Here is a 26,891-nt window from a genome sequence, read left to right as displayed (position 1 = left end):
CCCCTTGTCAAGGTCACCTGGTGACAGTGGCTGTTTAAACAGACCCTTCACCTGGGAAGCAGAACATCACGCTCGATTCTCAGGCCTCTCACTAACTAGCTGGAGGTTATAATTCGTTTGGGGGGCCGGGGGACCCCAGGAACTGTCGATGTTAATTGGAACTTTCAACCACATTATTTAACTTGCAAAAAATTATCACAAAGGATACATTTTTGTCTATTAAATTGGCAAAGATTAAAAAATGAGTGTTACAGAACACAGTCAAGAGCCTGCCAAGGACCACTGCCCTCCGCCCGCAGATTCTGGGACTCTGTGCCAAGCAAATCACCGGGCAGGGGACAGAGCCTGGGCCAAGGGGGACACTGCACCCCGACCACTGAGAGCAAACGCTGGGTATATGTCCAACCAAAGCAGACAAGCTCAGTTATGGACCAGCCATTCTGATAGGCTTAGTGATGGCTCAGAGATCATATTTGAATAATATTTATAGTTATATTAATATTAATAGTTATATTTATAGGATTATAATGAAGTGTCAGTACTTATCTTTAGAATTGAGTGACCTTTTCCTTCCTTATAGTTTTCAAAAATTTCTACATTCTCTCCAACTAACATTGTTTCCATAATACAAAAAGGTGTTTTTTTCAGTTTACTTAAGAAATGTTTCTACTACAATCAACTCGAAGAGGGATGATCAGCTTCCTAACAGCCCCTCCCTAACCTTTCGCTCCTTCCTGTTTACCCTGCAAGCAGTGCACCTTCCGTGGACTTGATTCCTGATGTTCTCCCAGCCAAGCACCTCCACTCACTCCCATGCACCAATTCCCAATGATCGATAGCGCTGGGGACTGCAGCCCGCGTCCTCACATCCTCTAGCACGTGAGTTTGCTTCCTGACCAGCTTCCTCTCCACACTGCTCTAGAGCCGATTGCAGTTGTTCTTACTCTGTTATTTTTTCAGTGTCTGGTATAACCTTAGGCACCTGGGAGACACTTTTCAAACAACCCAAAAGTAACCCTGAGAGCAAAAACACTTCCCCTACATTTTGGAATTTGAGGGCAGAGTTAGGGCTCAGTAAGAATTCAAGTGCAGTGCGGGAGGCAGGCTTATGAAAGGTCATGCAATGGTGAGACGTGTCCGACAGATGGCATTGTCCACGGCACCGTCCACAGCCACTGCCCACAGCCACTGCCCAGGCACTGCCCACGACTCTGCCTCAGAAGCAGCGGAGAGGCAGGGCAGGAGGCTGAGGAGAGAAGGGCGAGGGCAGAATGGGGTTCCCACAGGCGGTTAAGCAGGCAGTGTGTCCCCACAGCAGCTGCGGTCTCCTCTCAGGGGGGTCATGGGAGGAAATGAATGGACCCTGTGAGCCCATGCCACTGGGTCACCTCCGGGCTAAGTGTTCCACGGAAGACAGGCTCCGTGACTTTCCCCCTTGGGGGAAGGGATCTGGAAGCAGCTGGGCAGGTGCAAGGAGCCGGCAGGTCCTGCGAGTCTGTCCCAGGTCCAGGTGCCGCTGCAACCTCGGGACTCGTCAGCGCTGGGCTCCGAGCCCAGGGAATGCCCAGGACTGAGGAACGCCAATCAGGCACGCCTTCCTCGGGAGAAACCTGAGCATGTGAGTTGAGATGGGCACGTTTTCATTGTCAAAGGTTAATATTTATTCTAAATAGTGTCATCCATTTCCTGTAACTCTTGTTCTCCCTAAATCTCTCTCTCTCTTTCTCTCTCTCTCTCTCTCTCTCTCTCTCTCTCTCTCTCTCTCACTCACACACACACACACACACACACACACACACACACCTTCATATTTTGGTTGTAAATATATGTTATTACACCAAAATGTAAATATATGTTATTACACCAAAAATAGTTCCTTCCACCTGGGTGCCCATGCCCATTTCTCCAGGCATAACTTTTTTATAGATTACAACTGCCTTTTGCGGTCATGATTCATCTGTGCATTTTTAGTAAAAAGAAACAACTTTCCCCTTCAAGGCTGAAAGGGTTAAAGAGAATAAAACAGGGCAGAGAAAGACTTACTGTGCTGAGCAGCAATCCTGCAGAAAGCTTGCAGCCTTGAGCACAGCACAGCTCAGGCAAGCAGGAGACACCTGGCATGGGAGGAACCAAGGATGGACCAGACCCCATGTCAGCAGAGCGGCTTGCAGCCAGCTAGGATGAATAAAAACCCCTCTCTCCCTGCTCTCTCCACTGATGCCTTTCTCGGTCTCAGCCCACCTGCACCCAGGTGTCGGCAATAAAATCTCTTTTGATACATTATGGCCTCATGTCATAGGTGAGCGACCCCGGCCCACCCTGAACCTTTCAAAGGCCCAGATCGTTCTCTGCCCACCTGCCACTCCTTCTGTGGGCTCCACACAAGCCAATCACCACATGCACAGATTCTTGCCCCCAAAAGGAAAAGATTTTCTTCTGACAAATTAGCTTGAGGAAATCTCTGATTTTATAATTGTACTAGAGGCCCGGTGCATGAAATTCATGCACAGGTAGGGTCCCTAGGCCTGGCCAGCAATCAGGGCTGATTGGGGCCTTCAGGCTGCCGGCTGAGGCCTTCCTTTGTTCCATGCCGCCCCCTGGTGGTCAGTACATGTCATAACGAGTGGTCAAACTCCTGGTGGGTCAAACTCCCAAGGGGAAAATTTGCATATTAGCCTTTTATTATATAGGACTAGTGACCCTTCACGCAAAATCACGTGAGACCCAGGACCCATCCCTGCTCCTGCACACCATGGGACCACTTTGAGTCCCAGAGTCCCACCCCGTGTGGCCGGTGCACCACGGGATGGCCCCAAGTCCTAGAGTGCCACCCCAATGCCCTGCCTCTGGGCTGTGCTCAGTGGCCACCAGGTCCCGCCCCCATGGTGCGCACATGGGACCATGGAAACCCTAGGGAAAGCAGCCACCAGCCCCACCCCCGCTGCCCCACCCCCGCTGTGTGTGCCACCATCTTGTGACAGCATTACAAAGTGAGGGTTAATTTGCATATTTCTTCTCTATTATTTATATAGGATAATGATTATACTTCAATTAACATTTGGGGATCCCACTATGTCAAAATACCAAGACAGGTTTAACTCACTAAAATTGTATTAAGTAAAAGCTACCATCATTTAAAAAAGTTAACACTAAGATTATATAACCTGCTCTTCCTCCACCCCCAAACCCTAGAATTTAAAAAGATACACATTTTGGATAAACAAATTTTTCTTTTATCTGTACTGTCCAAGAGTTAAAATTAAGAAAATATATTTTGTTTTGAGATTCCACCTAAGTTACTGTTCAGGGGCTTTGTCACATATAAAACCTTGAAACACTGGAAGTCCCATTTTACAGATTAGAAAACTGAGGTTCAAAATAACCAAGGGCTTTGTTCCAGTTTCAAAACTGTTACAGTGCAGGAATTTATTATACTCTGGTCTCCTCCCACCAGTTGTAAAGTTATTCCAAAGACAACAAGAAGAACATGAAAGCTATTCTAAGGAACAGTTATCTGGTAAAAAGAGGAATAAAAATCCTCACAACAAAAGTAAGACTTTTAGATAGCTATACTGACTTTCCTGTTTGTTAATACATTAGCTTGTAAAATAACCAAAATACTATCTTGAAAAACTCTCTGAATTCTTCCATGAGAAATTATGCATAGGCAAGCTTTCTGAAGAGCTGACTCTAACACTTTTATGTTCTTACTAGAGGCCCAGTGCACGAATTCGTGCACCAGTGGGAACCCTCAGCCTGGCCTGCAGGATCGGGCCGAAACCGGCTCTCTGACATCCCCCAAGAGGTCCTGAATTGCAAGAGGGCGTAGGACAGGCCAATGGACCCCACTGGTGCATGACTGGGGCCGGGGAGGGACTTGGGAAGTTGGCCAGGCGGGGAGGGATTGCGGAAGGGCTCCAGGGCATGTCTGGCCTGTCTCACTCAGTCTCGATCGGCAGGACTCCAGCAGCAAGCTAATCTGCTGGTTGGAGTGTCTGCCCCCTGGTGGTCAGTGCACGTCATAGCGAGCAGTTGGGCGGCCTTAAGCATATCATTAGCATAGTATGCTTTGATTGGTTGAACAGACAACTGGACACTTAGCATATTAGGCTTTTATTATATAGGATACTGAATTTTTATTTAAAAATCTCTTAGAAATGTGTCAAATCTTTTTTTTACTTATACCATCAAACATCCTTTAGAGCTGGGGACTGGCAGAGGGTCAGTGCGAGTGTCAGCTCCAGCCATCAGTGGCCAGTGACCACCTCCTGGGCTGCGGGACCCGAGCTCCCAGCACCCTCACCACCAGGCATCAGTGTCTGTCTTCTCTGTTGTCCTTGGTTTCACAGTGGCTTTGCTCCCTCCCGTGGCATCAGTGGTCACCCCTAGTTCTAACTCCTCTCTACCCATTCTTTCTACTATGACTTGAGATAGCAAAGTTTGTGCATAGAACTGCTACTAGCAAAGCTACCATTTTCTGAGGACCTGCTGTTTGCTAGGCACTGTGTGCATCATAACCTATTTCATCTTTTTAATCCTTACACAATGCTAGGAATTGGGCATTTTGTCCACTTTATAGGTGAGGACACTGGGGCTCAAATTGTTGGACCAAGTGTGGATACCAAGTGGACGGAGGAGGCAGGGTTCAGGGAGGGCTCACACCATGTGGACGGAGGGCTCACACCATGTGGACGGAGGAGGCAGGGTTGATGGGGACTCTGCTCACTATAGCTGACTAGCCCTCCGGGACCTGCTCTGAGCAGAAGACAAAGGCACTGCAGGTGCTGGAAGGGAAGGGCCTGATCACCAGAATCTATGCTCATTAGAGCTTGCAGTTTGACACGTTTGCCAATTGTGTTTACCTCCTGGTCAAAGAAGAAAATAAAAAGAAACCTTTTGTAAAATGTGCAAGTCTATACAAACGTTGTCCTGCCTTGCTGGACAGGTACAGGTTAATAATCATAAGACGTACATTGCACTCCGCACAGAAGCAAGCAGAGGGAGCACGCTGAGGCCACTGGGGGAGCTGGGGCTCACTGTGGACTCCCGGGCCCTGACCCTCCCCGGCTGAAGGCGCCCTCGCCCTCCATCGGGCCTGGGCACGTGCGTGTGAGCCCGGGAGGCGGGCGCAGAGACACTGCCATGAGAACCCTCAATACCAGGTGCTGACAATTTTATTAGAAAACAAGTACAGTCCACTGATCAATGATACATGCTGTACATGAATTGGTGTTTTTACTAAAAAAATATTTGGTATCTGCTGCTGACTTATTGATACACATGCGTCTGCAGAAAGCTCCTCCTCATTACCAGTTACAGATATAATTGTCACAATGTCCGTCACGCCGGCTCCGTACTGCAACTGCAGGTGAGACGGGGCCAGGAGGACGCAGCAGCCTGAACGACACCCTCCGGTGCACGTGCAAACCCGTCCAAGCACTCAGCTGACAAAACTGCCGTCGGGGGCGCAGGAAACCTAGTTCCCGAGGAAGCCCTGACAGGACAGGCTTAACGGAGCTTTTGGGGGGACAGTAGAACAAAGGCAGTTGTCGGGGAGCTCGGGGCACACCTTCCTCTGGGGCCCTCCGCCTCCTCCGCCCGGCGGGCCGGCCCTGGTGTTTGCCCGCTCCTCAGCTCCTGGCTGGTCCTCAGAGCGGCTTTCCTGGGACTCCCGTGTGGGCATTTCTACAGCTGACCGACGAACACTCTCGGCACGACGTGAAGCATCTGATCGGCCTGTGGGGAGAGGACAGTCCCCCCTGCACCCCCCAGCTGCTGGCTGGGTCCCGAGAGCTGCCAGGTGAAAAGAAGGCGCTCTCTTTAAGAAGAGAAACAGGTGGGAAGAGGCGGCAGTGAATCCGTTTCTGTCCAGTTCTGATTACTTTTGAGGGGAAAAATACCAAATGAAAGTTTGTGTTCACCTAAAATATTAAATATTAAAGAGACCAAAAACAAAGGCCCACCATGTCCATGTGACCTCAGCAGGCGGCACACAGCGGGCAGTGCCCGGTTCTCCCTGTCCTGGGACTGCTGTCCAGTGTTTAAATTTTCTTCTCCACCAGAGAAACAACTTGCTCTCGTTTTCATTTACCAGCGTGCGTTTACTTTAGGGGAAGAATATATGGAGGCAGAAACTTTTCCATAAAAACCTAACGTGATTTTTGTTAATCCCAACATTCACAGGAATGAGAAGCAGGCACCATCCTGCAAACTACCATTTCTTCCCACAGGAGGCGGGGCGGGAAGGACAGGGGTGGCCCTGTGGTCACAGCCTCGGCTGCCCGGACGCGGCGCGGCCAGCCCAGCGCTGAGAGCGACTGCTGTAAGCAGCTGCTGGCTTCACAGAATCAAGGCGACGGCCAACAGCGAAAGGTGGTCCGTGGGCGCTCTCCACGTAGCACTGCGCAAACCGGCCGGAACCCCCAGTCTGGACCACAGCCCCACAGTGACATGCCAGTGGGTAACCTGGCTTTGCTCCTGACCCGGCGAGCTGCGTGGAGGAGAGCAGTGGCTTAGGAGGGTGGCTACTCTGTGGGTCGTGTGTGACCCCGCGGAGGAGGGAGGGACTTGGAAGTAAAGAGCCAAGTGACATGCGGAACAAGGTGGGACAGAATGGCCCCCGGGCACCACAGAAGGGTCCCTCCCTGCTACCCTTGCTTTGGACTCTCTCCGGTGGAAAGCCCCGGTTACTGTCAAGCCTGGGAGCCCTGGAGAGCCCTTTTCTGTTGCAATGGCATTTTAAAGGTCTCAACAACACAACTGGCTTCGGAGCTGCTGCTGGCGGTGGATGCGTATGAAACGCAGGCCAGTGGACAGTTCTCCCACACGTCTCCTCTTTCTGAGAAGTAGCGTCTTCCCACCCTGCCATCAAGGACCCTGCTACCCCTAGTCTGGCACAGCCCCCCTTGAACTGTTGGTGACGTCATAACACTGTCTCTAGATCGTTATATTTTCTAAGCGTTCTGTCCGGTTGTTTGCTCCCCAGGGCCTTTTCCCCGCAGCTCACACGTCCGAGGGCAGGGGCGGCCTTCGGAAGGCCTTCCCCACTCCTCTGCCTTGAGGTGCCCGGGCTGCTGTTGTCACCTCCCTGGTCCCTCAACAATCCGACTCCAGGTGGCCTGGGGAGAAGGGTCATGCGAGGGCACTCTGCGTGTACATCAGCAAGGCACCGGCCAGCCCAGTGCCACAGGACAGGCGTCACCTGCTCCCCTAGAGGCACGGGGCCCTCCCCTCGCAGTCTCACCCCGGAGTCGGCCTTGGGGCTGCAGACAGCCGCTGGCGCTGGGCTGCAGGGGCTGCTGAGCCGGCATGTGGTACCGGACCTTCTTCCAGAACCTTGTCTTTGCGGACTGGGGCCTCCCCGCCGTCCAGTCCCCTGACCAGCGGATGGCCCCCTGCTTTCGCTTGAGGAACTGGATGGACTCGGGCATTTTCTCGTAGTCCTGGATCTTCTCCAGCTCCAGCAGGACGACTTTGACCCCATCCTGAACGAGGGCGTTGTACAGCACGATATGCTCTTCAGACGAACTCCCCAGCCAGCTGAACCCCGATGTTTCTCGGACCAAAATAATAATCAGCCTTCTGCTCTTCTTTATGTTTTCATTGGTGACCTCAGCAATGTCTGAGAAACAGGAAGATGGCATAGTAAGTGCAATTTCTATTTACAATCCTTCTCTCCAGAGCCACAACCCCAGAAGGACCCCCGCCCCCCAGGTCCCCTGACACGTGCTTGCCTTACTCGGGGTGAAAGGAGGGTCCCACTGAGAGACCAGTTCAAACACTGGCCCAGAAGCTGAGCTTTCTCTTAGGACTCAGAGCACCTTCAGGAGAAATTTAAAATCTGTTGTTAAACTGGCTGACCTGCTCCTCTTGTTTCACTGTATCGGCTGTAAAGCAATTTTCAGATCTAACTAGCAATTAAGTTTTCCAAAACGAAATACAACTTAGTTAATTTTTGCTTCAACAAAATATGAGAAAAGTAAATACTTTGCATTAAATAGTGTGAAAACCATCATTATGCACCACTGAAGAGGGTCTTAAAATTGTCAAATATGTGAGCCTATGCTAGTCGCCTAGAAAGATGAACCCCAATTTATTTAACCCAATTAATTAATAAATTAGTTTCAAAACGAGACTTTTACTTTTCCCTTTACACTCATACCTTCCCCAGCGTAGTCATCCCTTCCATAAATGAACAGCTTGTAGCCACACTGTTTTTCTAAGACCTCAGGCAAGATTTTAAACACAAAAGCATCCGCGCGAGAGGTGGACCCTTCCCCCAGGGTCTTTGGATACAGTATGTACGCATCGTAGGTCTTTCCGTCCGGAGCTAAAGGGGAAACGCGACATTTTAGAACAAGGAGAAATACGAGGTTTGGAAAAGTCGATATTGCACACATGCACTTTGGAATGAACGATGATTTCGTATGATGGCATGAATGAAGTTTCAATACAAAATGCACTCCTTTCCAAGTGCTGGGCCCTGACAAGTGTCTCTTTGTTACGTTTACTGCAAAGCTGTTTTTATGCTGCTGATGGCCACCCACAGGCAGCGCCCTCCACCTCCTGCACGGGAAGGTCCTCCGATCCTCATCTCCCTCGCCACGCCACAATGCCCAATTCTACCATTCTCCCTTCTATGTATTGTTGCAGCATTCATTTTTTGCAAGATTTAAACAAAAGAGAGAGTGCATGCATGAAAATTGAGTCCTTTCTTTGATTGGATAGCAAATCTTGGGTGATCTGTCTTCTGCCCAGCACAGAGCAGGATCTGAATAACTGGGTTTATGAAGACGCTCTAAATGCCATTTACCCACCACTATGAGCCTAAAGCAGTAACTTGGAAAACAATGTCAGTCTGTTCAGTTATGAAACTATAATTATATATAAGAATAACTACTATTTTTATATATGTTACATTTCATTTTAAAATTTAAGTAAAAACCCTCTTAGTTATCTTCTATATCTCTTAACTATCCCCTCTCTTCAACAAGAAAATGTTGCATAAAATAAAAATTGTACCTTTTTTTGGGAGAAAATCGTAGCAAGAATCCCTGTACCAAAGTACAATGTCAACCTTGAAGATTTTATAGATGAAAACAAAGCTCGTAATCACTACTGTTAACATGACAAATATACCAATCGTGTGCTGCTGGAAACTGGGGACTACAGCAGGAAAGAGACGAAACTTTTATTAGAACCAAAAGACTTAACAATTTGAGCACAACAAATTAAACATGATGATGATCCCAGAGAAACCATATTTGGGACTGGCCTATAATCCCAAATCTCAGATAGTATTAATCCATTCATTATCACTTACCAATGGGTATTAATGTACAAAGACATCTAGAATGGATACCACGTAGAAAAACCACAGTGCATTGTACTAAATTTCCACCTAAGTAGTATAATATACAATCTCATAGAAAAATAACGAAGACCACAGGATAGAGCACTCTATAGTGAAAGAGTCTAAGTTATTCAAAATCCAGCAAAAGTTCCTAGAGGTAGAGAGTCAGGTGGGAAGGTGAAGGCTAGGGGGAAAGAGAAGGGTGAGGGATGCCACACAGAATGTTTAACACTTCAATGTTCTCCAGGCTTCACTGGCTAATTATTCATCCAATGATTGATTACGGGGGGGGGGAGGGACGGCGGGGGGGGGGGGCGCGAGGAGGAAGGTGAAGGAAAGATAAGGAGAAGAGGTAGAGAAGAAGAAATGAGAAAGGGACGTACAAATGTCAGGGGTCAGGAGGAGAACCAAGATGGTGATGTAGGTAAACACTGGTACTCACCACCTCGGACAATAACATTGAAACTACAACTAAAATACAGAACAACCATCATTCAGAACCGCCTGAAATTTGGCTGACTAGAAGTCCTACAATGAGAGAAGTAAATAAGAAAGTACACTGAGATGGTAGGAGGGGTGGAGACATGGAACGGGCTGGTCCAACACCCATGTGTGGTGTGTTTTTTAATCGGAAGGGAGATCATCTCTGTGGAGGCCTCCCATGAGGAGTAAGGGGTCCCAGCCCCACACCAGCCCCCCAGCCCAGGGTTATAGAGCTGGGAAGAGAAGTCCCTGTAACTTCAGGTTGTAAAACCAATGGGAATTGTGGCTGAGTGACTCATAGGCAGCTGGAGACACACATGTTCTTCTTAATGGGCCAGAGCATGAACTTACTCGGACTTGATTTCTCTGAGCTCCAGCACTGGGGCAGCAGCTTGAAAGGAACCTGGAACATTCTGGGAGGAACTGGATTGTCTGGCATCAGGGCAAGAATTCAGGGGCAGTTTTTTTCCAGACATGGGGGCTCACAGAGGTCATTGTTCCTATGCTGGGACCTCCCCCATTGCAAAACTGACTGGCAGCCATATCTGCATTTCCATCAGCCAGGCTCACACTGTTCGCTCTGCCCTGGTGATTCTGAGACCCCACCCCATCCAATTTGCAGTGGTACCCAAACTGTTTGCAGTGGCTTTTTCATATGAATGGCCTATCCTGGCTCATGCTTCAGACTTTCCTAAAATCTCTTAAACAAGCAGCATCTGGCATCAGCGTGCCCCAAACCTATCAATAAGAGGCCCAAGACTGCCTTGCTTCACAGCTTGACCTCGCCTGGGCACTTCCAAGACCAATACAAGTAGCAGCCATCTGCAGATCTCTCTGTAGCTCCTGCCCAGTGGCCCCAGGCAGTGGCTGACTTTGCACCTCCTGGGAGGCCCCTTAGCCTATACACCCGGTGGACAGGTTCAGACCAAACTAGATTACAACTCTACACATCCACAGTGACACACTCAAGAGGCAGACTCAGTGAGCACCAAAGCCCCACTGAAGCAAGTCTGCTTCATAGGGGTGTCTCCTGCATAGCAGCTCTCCCACTTTAGTTGCAGCTGGTCCTTACAGCCAATTGGCCTGGAGGTCAACTCCTTCCAGTGATGCCAACAGCAATCAAGGCTCAACTACAACAAGACTGTGCACACAGTCCACATAGGGGTGCACCTAGAGTGCCCAGCTCAGGTGACTGGGGATACTGAGCCACTGGGCCCTACAAGACACCTACTATACAAGGCCACTCTACCAATTCCAGGAGGCATAGCAGCTCTACCTACTACATAGAAACAAACACAAGGGAGCAGTCAAAATGCAGACAAAGAAACAGGTCACAAATGAAAGAACAGAAGAAATCTCCAGAAAAAGAAGTAAATGAAATGAAAGCATGCAAACTACTAAATACAGAGTTCAAAACAATGGTTATAATGTTGATCAAGGATCTTAATGATAGATTCAAGGAACGTAGTGAGACTTTTAAGAACCTTAGTGAGAACATCAAAGATATGAAAAAGGACCAGTCAGAAATTAAACTAAAGGTGGTGTCCACCAACTAAACTGAAGATGCAGCATTTTAGACGTTCACAGATGAATGTTTCTACAGTATTGCTTACTAATGATCTGAGTGCACTGGTGATGATATGTGTCCTCATTCTCTCACCTGAGCGAAGGAGACTTTTTCTAAGTGGTGTTTCTCCAGGAGTGTGTACAGTGGGCTGGCAGACACGTGGGTCTGGGGGGTGCATGTGCTCTTCCTATTGTGCCAGTGTATTGGTGTAGACGTGCTCTGGTTTCAGCTGTATTTATTGCTGAATTTCTCAGCATAAACTTATCCCATTGTATTTTTTTATAAATAAATATTTTAACATTAAAAAAAGAAATTAAGCATACACTAACTAAAATAAAGAATAATTTACAGGGATTCAACAGTAGATTAGATGATTCTGATAATCTAATCAACGATTTGGAATATGAGGAGGCAAAAAACACCCAATCTGAACAGCAAAAAGAAAAAAGAATCCAAAAAATATGAAGATAGTGTAAGGTGCCTCTGGGAGAACTTCAAGAGTATCACCATCCACATTATGGGAGTGTCAGAGAGAGAAGAGAGAGACAAAGATATTGAAAACCTATTTGAAGGAATAATGACAGAAAACTTCCCTACCTCGTGAAAGAAACAGACTTGTAAGTCCAAGAATCACAGAGAGTCCCAAAAAAGAGGATCCCAAAGAGGCCCACACCAAGACACATCATAATTAAAATACCAAGGGTTAAAGACAAAGAGAAAATCTTAAAGCAGCAAGAGAAAAGCAGTTAGTTACCTACAAAGGAGCGCCCATATGACTATCAGCTAATTTCTCAACAGAAACTCTGCAGGCCAGAAGGGAGTGGCAAGATATATTCAAAGAGATGAATAGTAAGGACCTACAACCAAGATTACTCTACCCAGAAAAGCTATCATTTAGAATTGAGGATCAGATAAAGACCTTCAGAGACAAGAAAAAGCTAAAGGAGTTCATCACCACCAAACCAGTATATGAAATGCTGAAGGGCATTCTTTAAGAAGAGGAAAAGGAGGAGGAAAGAAGAAGAAAAATATGAACAATAAAATGGCAATAAATACATATGTATCAATAATTAAATCTAAAAGTCAAAGTACATGAACAAGGAATCTAATCAACAAAATAGACTGATGAATAAAATAGAACCAGAGGCATGGAAACATGGAATAGATTGATGAATGAATCTCAGAGGGAAGGGGGACAGAAAGAGATTAACCAAAGATCTTATGTGCATGTATGCATTACCTATGGACACAGAAAAAAGGGTGGTGAAGGCCTGGAGTGGGGTGGGAGCTGGCTGGAAGGGGGCAATGGGGAGAAAAGGGGGTATCTGTAATATTCTCAACAATAAAGGTTTTTTAAAAATAAAATAAAAAATAAACGTCAGGGGTATGTAGGCATCAAGAAAGAGAACCTGCCCAGACAATGGGCTCAGTGGTTGAGCATCAATTCATGCACCAAGAGGCCATCAGTTCAATTCCTGGTCAGGGCACATGCCTAGGTTGCAGCCTTGGTGAGGGGTGCATACAGGAAGCAGCCAATCAGTGTTCTCTCTCATTGTTGCTTCTATCTCACTCTCCCTTTTCCTTCCTCTCTCTCTAAAAAAATCCAAAAAAAACCAAAAAACAACAACAACAAAAACATATTCTTTAAAAAGAAAAGAGAACCTAAAAGCTCTCTTATTTTACTTTTTCAATATAGGTCTTTGGCCCATCTGCAATTGATTTGGGTATAAAGTAGAAATCAAGATATACCATTTTCTAGACCAATAGCCAACTGGTTCAATTGATAGTTTATATTTACAATCTTCACAACTGTAACTTCATACAAGATCGTGGTATCTATAGTATAAATCTTATAAACTTATCATTTTTATTTAAGACCATCTTGACTGTTCTTGACTCTTTAAATTTCCATATGACTTTTAGAATAAGCCTGCCCACAACACACACACACACACACAGCATACACACACACACACACACACACACACACACACACACATACATACACGTACCCATACTTGCACAGAGAGTGCTGAGATTTTGAGTGGGATGGTTTTTAATCTATAAATTCACTTGAGGACAACTAATATCTTTATAATATTGAGTCTCTCAATCCATGAACATTGTATATCCCTCCATCTATTGAGGTCTTCTCCAATTTACTCAATAATATTATTGTTTTTTAGTTTATATTACAGAGGTCTTGAACAGCTTTTGCTAGCTTATTCCTATGTCTTCGATAATTTTTATGCTACTGTAAATGATACCTTTTAAATTTAATTCTATTGGTTTGTTGTTGGTATTTATAGACATACATAGAAATACTACATATATAGAGACTAGTTATCTTGCTAAATTCATTTATTAAGTCTAATAGTTTGTCTGTTCAGATTTTCTTCCAAGTACACATTCATAAATACCTTATTTTAACTACAGATAATCTTAAAATATTTCACAAATACTCTCAATACTGTGTCTTAAGATTATACAACTCATGAAAATCAATAACTTCTGACACTCTCTCTGGAAAGTGGATATTTAAACTTCCCCCACAGTCAGCTGTTTTGGCTCAGTGGATAGAGCATTGGCCTGCGGACTGAGGGTCTGGGTTTGATTCGGGTCAAGGGCACATGCCCGGGGCTGTGGGCTCGATCCCCAGTAGCAAGGTGTGCAGGATGCAGCCGATCAATGATTCTCTCTCATCATTGATGTTTCTATCTCTCTCTTCCTCTCTGAAATCAATAAAAAATATATATATTTTTTTAAAAAACCTTTAAACTTTCCCTGCACATCCATCATTCACCTAAAAATATTCATTAGATACCTACCAAGACCAGATTTAAGTTGCTACTAGTTCTGGAAATACAATAGTTAGGAAGATAAATGGTCTGCAGCACCACAGAATTTGCAGCCAAGTAAAGAAAACTAAGTATGACAACTACTGTGGTGGGTGGGGACCTAGAGTGCTAGTGCCCTCACCTCATCTGTTTTGGCAGAGAACAGTATAGAAGAAACAGTTCAGCCGAGAAGTAAAAAAGGGAAGATGTTATCCAGGTTAACAGGAATCCCAGAGCATTCTGGGCAGAGGGAATAGCATTGCAAACCTCAAGGTCACAGAATCCTACCATGGTAACATAAAAGCACATTTCCAATAAACAGTTTTATTGTTTACCTGGGTGTATTAATTGGATATATGCTGAATTTACACCATATTTATTCCTGGCTACACAGGTAAATGGATATAGATAAAATTTACTTTTCACTTTTGAAATAGTAAGCGTTACGATGACTGTATTCGTTTTTTTGGATGAAGGATTTTCCACTCTGTTCAAAAGAGAGAGAGAGAGAAATAAATAAGTTGTTTTAAGTAAACTGCATTAACAACAAATAAGACACATGCATGGTTTTTCTCTTTATTTGTTGCATAAATTACGGCAGAAACAATCACCAGCCTACGCACAGGTATAACAATCAGGCTGTTAGCAACACTGATGGAGATGTTATGGATCTAAGTTCATTATCGGTAAAAGACTCAGTAGGAGAGAAACTGAATAAAAATCACCAGCTTCCAAGAAGAAAAATATGAACATATGCATTTTTGTCTCCATGTAGCACAGAAAAAAATATATGGAACAAGAGTAGAGCAGGCAGATGGCAAAGGGTTTGAAGGTGATGCTAAGGAGTCAGGAGTTTATCCCTACACAGATTAAGGAGCCCCTGGGGACTTGAGAAGTGGAGGGCATGATTCTTGGCCCCATTTTATGCGTCCTTTTTAGATTATTTAATAAAAAGTGGAATAACATGAAGATTGCTTCACCAGAATGTTGCAACATATGTAACTAAGTTAATGGAAAGTCTTCCAAGTGGTCCTGAATTTGCACCACGATGACATGCATTTTTATCTTAAACTAGAGGCCTGGTGCACGAAATTTGTGCATGGGGGAGTCCCTCAACCCGACCTACCTGCACCCTCTCCAATCCGGAAGCCCTCAGGGAATGTCCTACCGACGGCTTAGGCCCGTTCCCCATGGTTCTCTGCTCTCTGCAGGGCCTGCCTGCTCCACACCACAGCAATGGGCAAGCAGGCCCTGCTGGGTGCTGCCTGCAGGCCCACTTGCCTACTCACGGGTTGCTGCAGCTACAGCCAAGCAGGCCCCGCTGTCTGATGTCAAGATGCATGGCCGCCGATGGTCCCGGGAGCCTGCGAACGTGGCTTGGTGAGGCCGCCCTTGCCTCCCAGGGTCAGCAATGGTCCTGGGAGGCTCTGGGCTTGACGCCCATTCCCGGGACCCAGGTCGCTTGGCGCCTGCCTATGCAAATTAACCCGCCATCTTTGTTTGGGATAATTTGCATACTCAGTCCTGATTGGCTGGTGGGTGTCACGGAGGTATGGTCAATTTGCATCTTTCTCTTTTATTAGTGTAGATGTACAAGCTCTTGTAAATCCTGTTTAGCTTAACAAAGCTCAATATGGGTGGCAAAGGGCCAATCAACTGCCAAGTAACTTTTGCTATTAGGTTAAACCATCAAGACTGTATAAAGTATGACGTGCAATTTAACACCAAAACATCTCTGCTGCGATTGGTGCTCAGCATACTTACAGTATGTAGTCTTCCTCCAGCACTGGGTCGTCGTCATCAATTAGCGACCCGTTCCACTTCCAGTAGACAAAGTTAGTGTCAGGGCCAGTGACATTGCACACCAGCTGTATCTGGGATCCTGCGAAGCAGTGTATTTTAAAGCCTAGCATTAATTAATTTTTATGTGATCCATTTATCTATATTAACAAATGGCTATTGGATACGAATTTTAAATTATAGGAAAGCACAAAGAAAAAGAAAAATCACCCTTACACTTACCACCTAGAGATAACCACTATTAATAACATTATGTATCTCATTCCTTATCTTCTCTGTGTACACATGCGATTACTTAAATGGGGTGTTATTATCTACTATTTGTAATTATTATTGTGTTGGGAATGTTGGCTCACACGATTAGCCTTCCAAAATAGGCTCCTTTGTAGCTGGCTCAGCATTGCGCAATCAGACAGACTATGATAATCATTTCCCTAGTGCTAAACACAATCAGTTCCTAATTTTTCATTATTATGATTACTGTTCCAATGAGCATTCTTGTACATCAATATTGTACATTTTCTGAAACATTGTACATTTTTTACACTCTGAGTAAAAATCCAGAAGCAGAATCCAGTTAAAGGAGATACTGTTAAAAGCCAGCCCCTCTTGCCCACACAAGACTGCACTTCCCACTCGCCCAGCAGGGAGTGCCGTGCATCCACCCAGGCTCCCCCCTAGTCAGTGCCGACTCAGAGGGGAAAAACATTCCATTCACATTTTCGACTGTATTTCTTGAATTAATGGCGAACTGACATGTCTTTTATAAGCTTAGTGTTCATTTGCCTTTAAGAACTGCTGGTTATCCCTACTGCCGGTTACTTACTGGCATTATTACAGTATCTCTATCACACATGGAACTACTCCAAAAGCCCTCAGTGTTGCTTGCTTTCATCTCATTTTTGTTTATGGAAATCCTTTGGTAAAGATATTTTTATTTTTTGTTTGGTCAAATTTATAACTGTTTATCTGTTTTCACTATTTTTTTCTAAAATCCTCCTCTACCACCAAATCAGGAAAATATCCATGTACATTTTATTTGGGGCATATAATACTTCAATTGTTTTATTGGTTTAAGGGGCCAAGAAAGGCTTAGCTGCAAGGGTTTGTGGCCCTCAAAGTGCCATAGTACATCGACAGACAACATCTGTGATGCTACGTTCTGAGAAAGGAGCAGGGCTGGAGGGAAATGCCTTTTTAGGCTCCCAAAGGGGCACAGTAATGAAGAAAAGACTGGGTAACACTGCTTTCGATTCTATGGGCCCATATATAATTTTGAGTTATACATGCTTGTTAGTTTATAGCTAAGAATTTCTTTATATTACCATACATCATGAATAACAAATTAACAGAATCCATAGGTCCCAACTCTTACCTTCTAATCCTTGTCTTCTTGCAGTTACTATTACAGAAGAGAATTCTCTACACTAACTTGATTTTTGATTCTCTGGTACCAAAACCTGTCTTTACACTTAGACCAGCGGTTTCTAATGGAATGTCCAGTGATGGTGAAAATGTGCTCTATTTGTGTTAATCCTGAAGTCACTGGTCACATGTGGCTATTAAGCACTTGACTGAGAAACTAATATTCAATTGAACTAAATTAATTTACTTTATTTAAATTCACATATGCATAACTACATGTGGCTAGTGGCTATTGCACTGCACAGGGCTGGGCTGGATGCTTATAAGATTTCTTTATTCTTGAAATAAACAATGTACAAGTTAACTGACTTGTGAAAGTGTTTTTCTAGAACAACATCCTTTTGCCTGCAGTCCAGCTCCCCTGCCTAAAGGCTTACGCTGGTGTCAGAGACACTGCGCCGGAAGGCACACTCTCACCCTCGGCCCGCTGAGATTGGCCTTGGGCTGGGTTCTCGTGATGAGTCTCCACAGGAAAGCAAGCATAGCCAAACCAGATGTGGTTCGATTTGTACCATAAGAGGCAAGAAATCCAAAGGAACATTTAGTATTACAACCTATGCCACTTTCTCTCTAATTACAGACATGTCCAGTAAACAGCTTAGGCTCTGTGTAGTAAAGGTACAATTTATCTTAATCTTGAATTCAGAATAAATAATGCAGCCTGTCCTGATTGGAGGCTACTTACCCGGGACCACTTCCGTCGTCTCGTTCACCGGACTCACAATCTGAGGGCTCTGGGGCCTCTCCTCCTCTGAAATAAACACCCACAGGCTCTCAGTCTCGCGCAGATCAGAGTCTCAAATGATAACAACACCTGGCAAGTACACCAAACTGTACACGGCACCTGGCAGATATTCCCTCAAATGCCGGACGCATTTATGGCAGGAGACAGAGGTAAGAAGTGAAAGAGGCCACAGCCAAATCACGACAACCCGCTCCAAAGCCTGCGCCCCCTGAGCCCAGCAGCTTGGGCTACACAGAACGGCACGCAGCACAGGCCCGGCCGCAGACAGAGGCTCTCCTAGAGCCAGCCCGGCCGAGGAGGGCGTGGTGCGGCCCTGGTGGAGCATCTCTCCGCAGAGGGCCTTCGATGCTGGACCTGCTTAGACACGGGACCTGCACTAATGACCCAAGAGTAGAATGTCAAGCAATTTGGCATAGTTTATTAAAACAGGATAAAAATATTAAGTAGCTCCAGAAATCAATCTGTTATTTACAAAAAGATTGGCTTCAAGGGATAACCTGTGGCCAAGCCTGAGAAACTGTGAACTTAAATGTCAGCTCCATAAGGCAGGATACTGTCTCTTTAGTTTGCTAATACAGTGTACACCTAGAACAGTGCCTGGCACGTAGTAGATGCTCCATAAATCATTTTGAATCTCCCTTTAGAAGAAGATTTAAAAATGACCTCACCCTGATGAAGTACGTTATGTCTACACAGGGATCAGAAAAGGAGATGAAGACTCTGTCTGCTGGTCTGGTTGCTACAAGTCAAGAAAAACAAACCAGAGCTACACAATGACCAGAGAGAGGCTGCTCAAAGCTCAAGATGGCTGTGACTGCTGAAAATTATGATTCACTGATACTAGTAGGAATTAATTCTGATTCAACAAAATAATAAATTTTGAAGAAATAAAGTATGATGGAATTAAGAAAGCTCAGCGGTATGTCAGGCGGTCCGGTCCTGGGTCCCTGCCCTGCGACACCCCCTCTCATGCCTGTTTCCCAGCGTGATTATCAGTAGAGACCCCTTTAACATTCAAACCCCGCGAGTGAGCGTCTCTGTGTGTTACTGAAAGCTTACAAAATCGGATGCTTACAGAACGCTTGCGCACTCTTCCCTGCCCCAGGTAATTTTTAAGAGTGTATTTTGTTGTAAAATAGTTTTTAATATGAAACAATAGAAAATTGAAAGCTCAGGTAATTAATAAGAATAATTATCATATACGATTTATGGAGCTCTCAGAAAGAACCATCCTCAGCCACCCCAAAGAACGAGCCTGCTCGCTCAGTTGGAAATGCGGCTCATATCGTTTAAACAGCACTTGGTCTGAAGCAGGAGGGAAGCCATTCACATGGTATTTAGCAACAAACGTTAAAACCATGTGACTCTGGCAAGTCATCCAGCTTCTCGTGGCGCGAGCTCCTCCATGGACATGCAGGTGCTAGTAGAATCCGGATCCCTGGGCCTTCCCGGATGGGAAGTCTTAGGCTAGAGCTGTGACTCACCAAGAGTTAAAAGCTCGATCATCCGCGTGATGCGATACCGCTTTCCCAAGAGCACGTAGGATGCACGGCAAGTGTAGTTGCCTTTATGCGCTTCAGTCACATTCATGATGATGAGTTTATTTGATTCTCCAATGAAGTTTACATTGTCAAGAAGCAGAGGTTTGCAGTCCTAGATAGAGCAACAGGAAGGGAGTATTGAAAACCAATTAATAACTTTCTCCAGTCTGCCAGGAGGAAAAATTCCATTTTTCCATATCAGCAAATGGTTTATACATATGTAATATGTATATCATATTTTATGTATATTTATACATATACATATACATATATTTATACACGCACATATATATACATATATATATATACGAGAGAGAGAGAGAGAGAGAGAGAGAGAGAGAGAGAGATTCCTTGCATAACAAGTTTTAATGTTGTGATTTTTGTGGCAAAAGTCATAATCATACTCCTAGGATAGTAAACACACCTATGAGCCTTGCACTTTGAAAACAAATTTATTTGGAAATAAAGAAAAACACATTGGAGGAAAGAATGCTCACACTATAGTTTGTAAGCTGTGCTTCCTTTCTTCCAGATATTATTGATTTTGTGTCTCTTACCCCGCACAGAATGTTCCCCAAAGCCCCAGCAGCCCAGGGAGATCTAAGGTAGCAAACTGATGTGCCCGTGGAGTGCTAGGCAGTCTCTTCTCAGGCAGTTACAGAACTGCGGCACTGGGCGCGGTGGTGCAGTGGTTTGGAGCCTCCTCCCGAACACCAAAAGGCAGCGGTTCAATCCTCCATCAGGGCTCATCCCCGGGTTGTGGGTTGGAATCCCAACTGGGGTGTGTACAGGAGGCAACCTATTAATGTTTCTCTCTCAAATCAATAAAAACATATCCTCAGGTGAGGATTAAAATAAAAGAAAGAAACTATGAAGTTATTTAAGGACCACTTGATATTTTAATAAAACACAAAAGAATAAATTTTGTGCCCTGGCCTGTGTCACTCAGTGGTTAGAGCACCAGCCCATGTACCAAAGAGCTGCAGGTTTGATTCCCAGTCAAGGACATGTGCCTGGGTTGCAGGTTCAATCCTTGGCCCCAGCTGAGGCATGTGCGGAAGGCAACAATGGATGTGTCTTTCTCATATTGATGTTTATCTCTCTCACCCACCCTCCCTTCCACTCTCTATAAAAATCTATAGAAAAAATATCCTTGGGTGCCCAGCCAGCGTGACTCAGTGGTTGAACGTCAACCTGTGAACCAGGAGGTCACCGTTCAATTCCTGGTCAGGGCACAGGCCCGGGACGCAGGCCTGATCCCCAATGTGGGGCGTGCAGGAGGAAGCCGATCAATGTTTCTCTCTCGTCATTGATGTTTCTATCTCTCTCTTCCTCTCCCTTCCTCTCTGAAATCAATAAAAATATATATTTTTAAAATTTATCCTTGGGTGAGGATTAACAAATAAACAAAAAAAGGAATACTTTTTTAAAAACAAATAGTTACCTCTTAAAAACCCTAAATTTATACTGCCTTATCTTTAAACTTCTTTTATTCTTACTATACTCTTCTTCAACTGTATCTTCTTAAGAAAAATAACAAAAAGTACGCTTTTAGTAAAGCTGCAAATTAAACATATGTAGTCTTACAACTTTTTAAAAATGTCCTATTAAGTTTCACTACTCAAAAGTAAATGATATGCCAAATGAAAGTGTACTTTGCAGATTCAACATATTGTCTGTGAAAGAAAACTTTTATTTGTTGGAAAAATAAAATACTATATTTAATATAACATTACCTGAGACATAGAAGCATGAACAAACTATTGGACCTCAGAGAGAAGGCAGGGACAGTGGGTGGGAAGAGATCAAGCAATGAACTTGCATGCATATCCCACGGACACAGACAATGGGGTGGTGAGGGCCTGGGGCAAGGGGAACAGGAGCGGGCTGGAAGAGGTTAATGGGGGAAAAAGAGGACCTATGTAATACTTTCAACAATAAAGATTTAAGAAGTAATAATAATATATATATATATGTTAAGACATTACCTTATCCCACTCTATTTTGGGTAACTCATTGTTTTCATCCTTAAAATAATCCAAATAAGGACACACAAGTTGTCCATTTCCTGCAATAATTAGTTTCTGTATGTACATGGTTTGTGCACTGTAACACAGGTCAGGTTCATGTTGTACAAACTTTGCAATTAGTTCTATCTTGAGGCAGTAAGTTGAATTTCTAAAATAAATCAAAATAGGTGAATCAATCATTATTAAAGGACATTTCTGTCTTAACTACTGTAGGTGCACAGCACACATGTCTGAAACACGGTAACTGCTTCCTTACCTCACTGTGCAATAGTAATGTCCTGAGTCCTCGACCTTAGCTGGAACAAACCAAAGCTTATCTCTGTATTGATGAATCCTGGAGCCTCTTTCCATAGGTATAGCTGTGTTGCTGTCATTTTTATACCAATTTATAGTGCCTTTGTTTTCATTTGGGTTAAGAGGACATGTACGAACACCAATTTCATATGCAGAAGAAATTAAAATCATTTGTCCTTTACGTTCCTCACATTGACCTTTAAAAGGGAGAAAGGAAAAGCAAATTCTATAGGAAATCTGTCAATGTTTCTTAATATAATATCTACATATAAATGTATCAATTACTCAATACATTAATTCATATGAAATATTTAACAGCCTTATGATTAACACCACTATCTTGGAAGTCTGAAAGATTTATATTCAAATTCAGTTGTGTTACTTACTACCTGAGTGCCCTTGAGCAAGTTATGTAACCTCCATCCCCTCTTAAGTCATCTAAAAACTGGTGAAGGTGTAGCAGGTAAGAGATGCTTCAAGACAAGATGGAGTATAAGGGACTGGACTTGCCCTCCTACCTGAACAACTGAAAAATGGACAATGTTTATGAAACAATAATGATCACGACATTGGACATAAAAAATAGAAATATCAGAAAGGGGGGACTCAAAGGAGGTAAGCCCTATAATTCACCCAATCACTGCTAGAGAGATTCAGGACCAGGGCATTGCAAGGAGGAAGGCCAGGCAAAGTCTCGCATTCTCTGGGTGAGGAAACGGAGCTGGGAATCCAAGGAAACCAAAAGTGTGCAGGGCAGAGCACCGGGCAGATCAGCCCCGCACACAGAGCAATCGGGAGAGGGAGAGAGCAAGCACTTTGCTGACCTACAGAGCCTCCCTCCAGTTTTCAGCTGAGTATTGATTAGCTTAAGTTATATAAGAAAAACTACCCACGGTCAGAGTGCAAATTGCCAAAAGGATTAGAGTAAATAATACCTAACCCACACACAATTCTGGAAATAGTTGCTGTTTACAGCTGGAATGGAAAACCTCAAGAATCATGGGGCATCAGGTAGAATACCCAGAAGGGTTTTGACTCAGTACACGGGGGAAATCAGGCCTAGAATAAAATTTTTCCTGATCATAACTAATAAAGTTTAGCAGCAAGACCTGAAATGATCAACTGTTTTCAATAGTAAACCTATGACAGAGCAAACTCAAGAACATTCTTCATAATACAAAAATATCCAGCAACTAACATGGTGGAAATAACAATGTCTAGCATCTTTTAAAAAATTATTAGGCATGCAGAGAAGCGGGAAAATATAACCAATAATGAGGAGAAAATAATCACTTCTGACCCAGAAATGACAGAGGTGATAGAATAGATGGAAAATTAAAATAATTTGTATTTCACTTGTTCGAGACACTAGATCAAACCTGTTGAGAAGAGACGTGAGAGTTGTTTTTAAAAAACTTAAATCAAATTTCTAGAAATAAAAACTACAATGTTGATTTAAAAAAAAAAACCACTGGATGTGATTAATGGCAGATTTGACATTGCAGAAGAAAAGATTAGTGACTTTTAAGACATGGCATTAGAAACTATTCAAAATTAAACACACAGAGAAAAAGAACAAAATTAACAGGGCAGTATTTAGCTGCTGGCCAACTTCAATACATGACATAGGAATTCCTGAGGTAGAGGAAAGGTGAGTGAAACAAAAGAGTATTTGAAGGCATACAGGTTGAAATTTTTCAAGATTTAATGAAAATGATTAGCTCACAGACTCTAATATCACAATAAAACCCAGGCAAAAGAAGCAGGAAGAAAACTCCACCCAACAAAGAAAAAATAATTCAGCCTTCTTGCCAGAAAAAATACAAGCCAGAAGAAAGTGGAATAAAGGTAAATACTGAAAGATAAAAAGTCAACCTAGAAGTCTATACTCCATGAAAATGTCTTTCAAAAATAAAGACAAAACAAAACTTTTTTGTGTATTTATAAGAGCTGTAAAAATTCATCACCAGTGGACCTGCACTATCAGGAAAATATAAGAAGTCCATCAGAGATAAAGAAAATAATATTGGATAAAAATGAATCTACATAAAGGAATAAATACACCAGAAATGTTTACTACAAAGGTAATTATAAAATAATATGATCCTGAAATTAAATCCAAATGTATTAATAATCATATTTTAAAATATTAATGGTCTAAACATCCCAATTGAAAGGCAGAGGTGGTCAGATTAAATAAAGTAAGAAGAATCCAACTGTATGCTGTCTCACACAAACACACACACATACATACACACACACCATCACACTTACACACACTTTAAATATAAAGATACAAATAACATTGCAAGTAAAAAAAAATGGTGGGGTTAACACTAATCAAAAGAAAGTTTAAATGGTTGTTACATTGTTAACGACCAAATTAGATTGTACAGTAAAGATTATTACCAGGGATAAAAAGGGTCATTTCATTATGATAAAGAAGTCATTCATCAAGAAGTACACAGTAATCCTAAATGTTTACTAAGCTACTAACAATGCTTCAAAATACTTGAAGCAAAAATGTTAGACTTTGTCCTAGCTGATTTGGCTCAGTGGATAGAGTGTTGGCCTGCGAACTGAAGGGTCTCAGGTTCGATTCCGGTCAAGGGCACATGCCCAGGTTGTGGGCTCGATCCCCAGTGTGGGGCATGTAGGAGGCAGCCAATCAATGATTCTCTCTCATCATTGATGTTTCTATGTCTCTCTTCCTCTCTTTTCCTCTCTGAAATCAATAAAAATATATATTTTTTTTAAATGTTAAGACTGCAAGGAGAAATAGAAAAACCCACAATTATAGTCAGAGAGTCCAATACCCTACTCAAACAATAATTGATAGAACAAATAGAACAATTAGATAAATCACTAATGATATAAAAGGTTTGAATAAAAAATTTGGCATAACTGGTATTTATAGAAAATCCTACGCAACAATAGCAGAATACACATTTTTAACACAACAAATTTACCAACATATACAATATTCTTGTTCATCACCCAATAATTGATGTATTTAAAGGGATTCAAATTAGACATAGTGCATTTTCTGGTGACAATAGGATTCAATTAGAAACCAATAACCAAAAGCTATCTAGGAATTCCTAATATGTTTGAGAAAACATTTTAAATGAATATAAAATACACTGTTAGCTGGGAATCCATACTGTTCTAATTTATCAGCTCTAAAAAGTATCAGCAGATTTGAACACAACTTCCAGAGTATGCAGAATGCAATCATAAAAAATATTATTTGTAAAATAATAAAATAAAACTAAAAGCACACTTCTAAATAACCCATGAGTCAAAGAAGAAATAAAAAGTGAGAGTAGAAGGTATTTTGAATGAATGATAAGGAAAATACAACATGTCAAAGTTGATGATATTCAATGAAAGCAGTGGGTAGAGGAAAACTGACAGCACTAAATGCCTATAGAAGGAAAAAGATCTCAAACTGATTATTTCAGTTTCCACTCAATAAATTAGAAAAACAATGCACCCAATGTAAGCAGAAGATAAAAAATAACATGAATCCAGCAGATAACCAGTGAGCCCTGGCTATGTGGCCTCAGGGTTAGAGGGTCGGCCTGCGCCCCAAAGGGCCACAGATTCAATTCCCAGGCAAGGGCATGTACCTGGGTTGCAGGTTGATCCCTGACCCCGGTAGGGGTATGTGTGGGAGGAAACCAATGGATGTGTCTCTCTCACATTGATGTTTCTCTCTGCCTCCCTCCTCTCTGTCTCTCTCTCCCTCTGTCCCCTGCCCCCCTCCAATACCTCCCTCCCTTCTACTCTCTCTAACATTCAATGGAAAAAATATCCTCAGGTGAGGATTAACAACAAAAAAAAATCAATGAAATAGAAAACAAAAAAGTAACAGAGAAAAATCAGATACCAAAAGCTAGTTCTTTCTGAAAATATGATTGATAAAATCTCCATCCAGAATGACCAGGAAAAAAGAGAGGTGTTATCTCTCAAGGAGTAATAAGGAAATATTAAGAACAAATTTATGCCAATAAATTCAATAACTTATGTGAAACAATAAAATTCCTTGAAAGGCACAGACTATAAGAGCTCCCTCAAAAAGAAATAAATAACCTGAATAGCCCTATAGATATTGAAGAAAATGAATTTGCAGCTAAAACCTTCCAACAAAAAAAATGTTGGGCCTAGATAGTGTCACTGGAATATTTATGGAAGAAATTTTAGGCAAACTCTTGCAGAAAACTGAAGAGTCAGTAACATGTCCCTATTCACTCTATGGGGTCAACATTACTCTAATACTAAACCTGACAAAGACATTACAAGAGAATACATAAGCCAATCATCATAAACATAAATGCAAAATTTATTTAAAACAGTTCATCAAACGGAATCTTACAATATATCAAAAAAGGATAATATATTGTGATGTATATAGCATCCTAGAAATGCAAAGTTGGATTCACATTCAAAAAAAATCAATCAATGAAATTCCATATATTAACAGAGTTTAAAAGAAAATCTATATAATCATCTCAATAGACCCAGAAAAAAAAACGAAAAATCCAACATCAGCAAACTAGGAATAGAGGTGAACTCTCAGCTATGAAAAACCTACAGCTCTTATACACAGCAAGATTAGGAATGAGGTCAGGATTTTCCACTCTAATCACTTCTATTTAATATTTTACTGGAAGATCTAATTAGTACATTAAGTTAAGAAAAAATAAATGGCACCCAGATTGAAGGGGAAAGTAAAATAGCTTTATTTGCAGACAACATGATCATCTGTGAAATCTACAAAAGATCTAGAAGGATTAGTAAATTGTAATGTAATA

The 26,891-nt window shown here is 43.0% G+C and overlaps 1 protein-coding gene across 5 annotated transcripts in view; it reads right to left on the bottom strand.

Annotated features, from left to right (window-relative positions):
• Nucleotides 1–5,158: 5,158 nt before the first annotated feature.
• The window catches only part of IL1R1 (interleukin 1 receptor type 1), a 54,877-nt gene continuing 33,144 nt past the window's right edge, over nt 5,159–26,891 (bottom strand). Inside the window, exons 3-12 of one of the 5 annotated variants that reach the window (XM_054727853.1) lie at nt 22,037–22,271; nt 21,739–21,928; nt 19,694–19,862; nt 18,150–18,215; nt 16,004–16,121; nt 14,575–14,726; nt 9,022–9,165; nt 8,162–8,329; nt 7,739–7,820; nt 7,561–7,621 (exon numbers count right to left, since the gene is read on the bottom strand). In XM_054727853.1, coding sequence (XP_054583828.1) covers nt 7,774–7,820; nt 8,162–8,329; nt 9,022–9,165; nt 14,575–14,726; nt 16,004–16,121; nt 18,150–18,215; nt 19,694–19,862; nt 21,739–21,928; nt 22,037–22,271 — 1,289 coding nt within the window. In that variant the 3' untranslated portion in view covers nt 7,561–7,621; nt 7,739–7,773. The other 4 variants (XM_054727852.1, XM_054727855.1, XM_054727856.1 and 1 more) reach the window with 4 other exon arrangements.

Source organism: Eptesicus fuscus, chromosome 16 (assembly GCF_027574615.1).
Source record: "Eptesicus fuscus isolate TK198812 chromosome 16, DD_ASM_mEF_20220401, whole genome shotgun sequence".
Taxonomy (NCBI): domain Eukaryota; kingdom Metazoa; phylum Chordata; class Mammalia; order Chiroptera; family Vespertilionidae; genus Eptesicus; species Eptesicus fuscus.
This window is presented reverse-complemented; position numbering and strand designations above follow the sequence as displayed.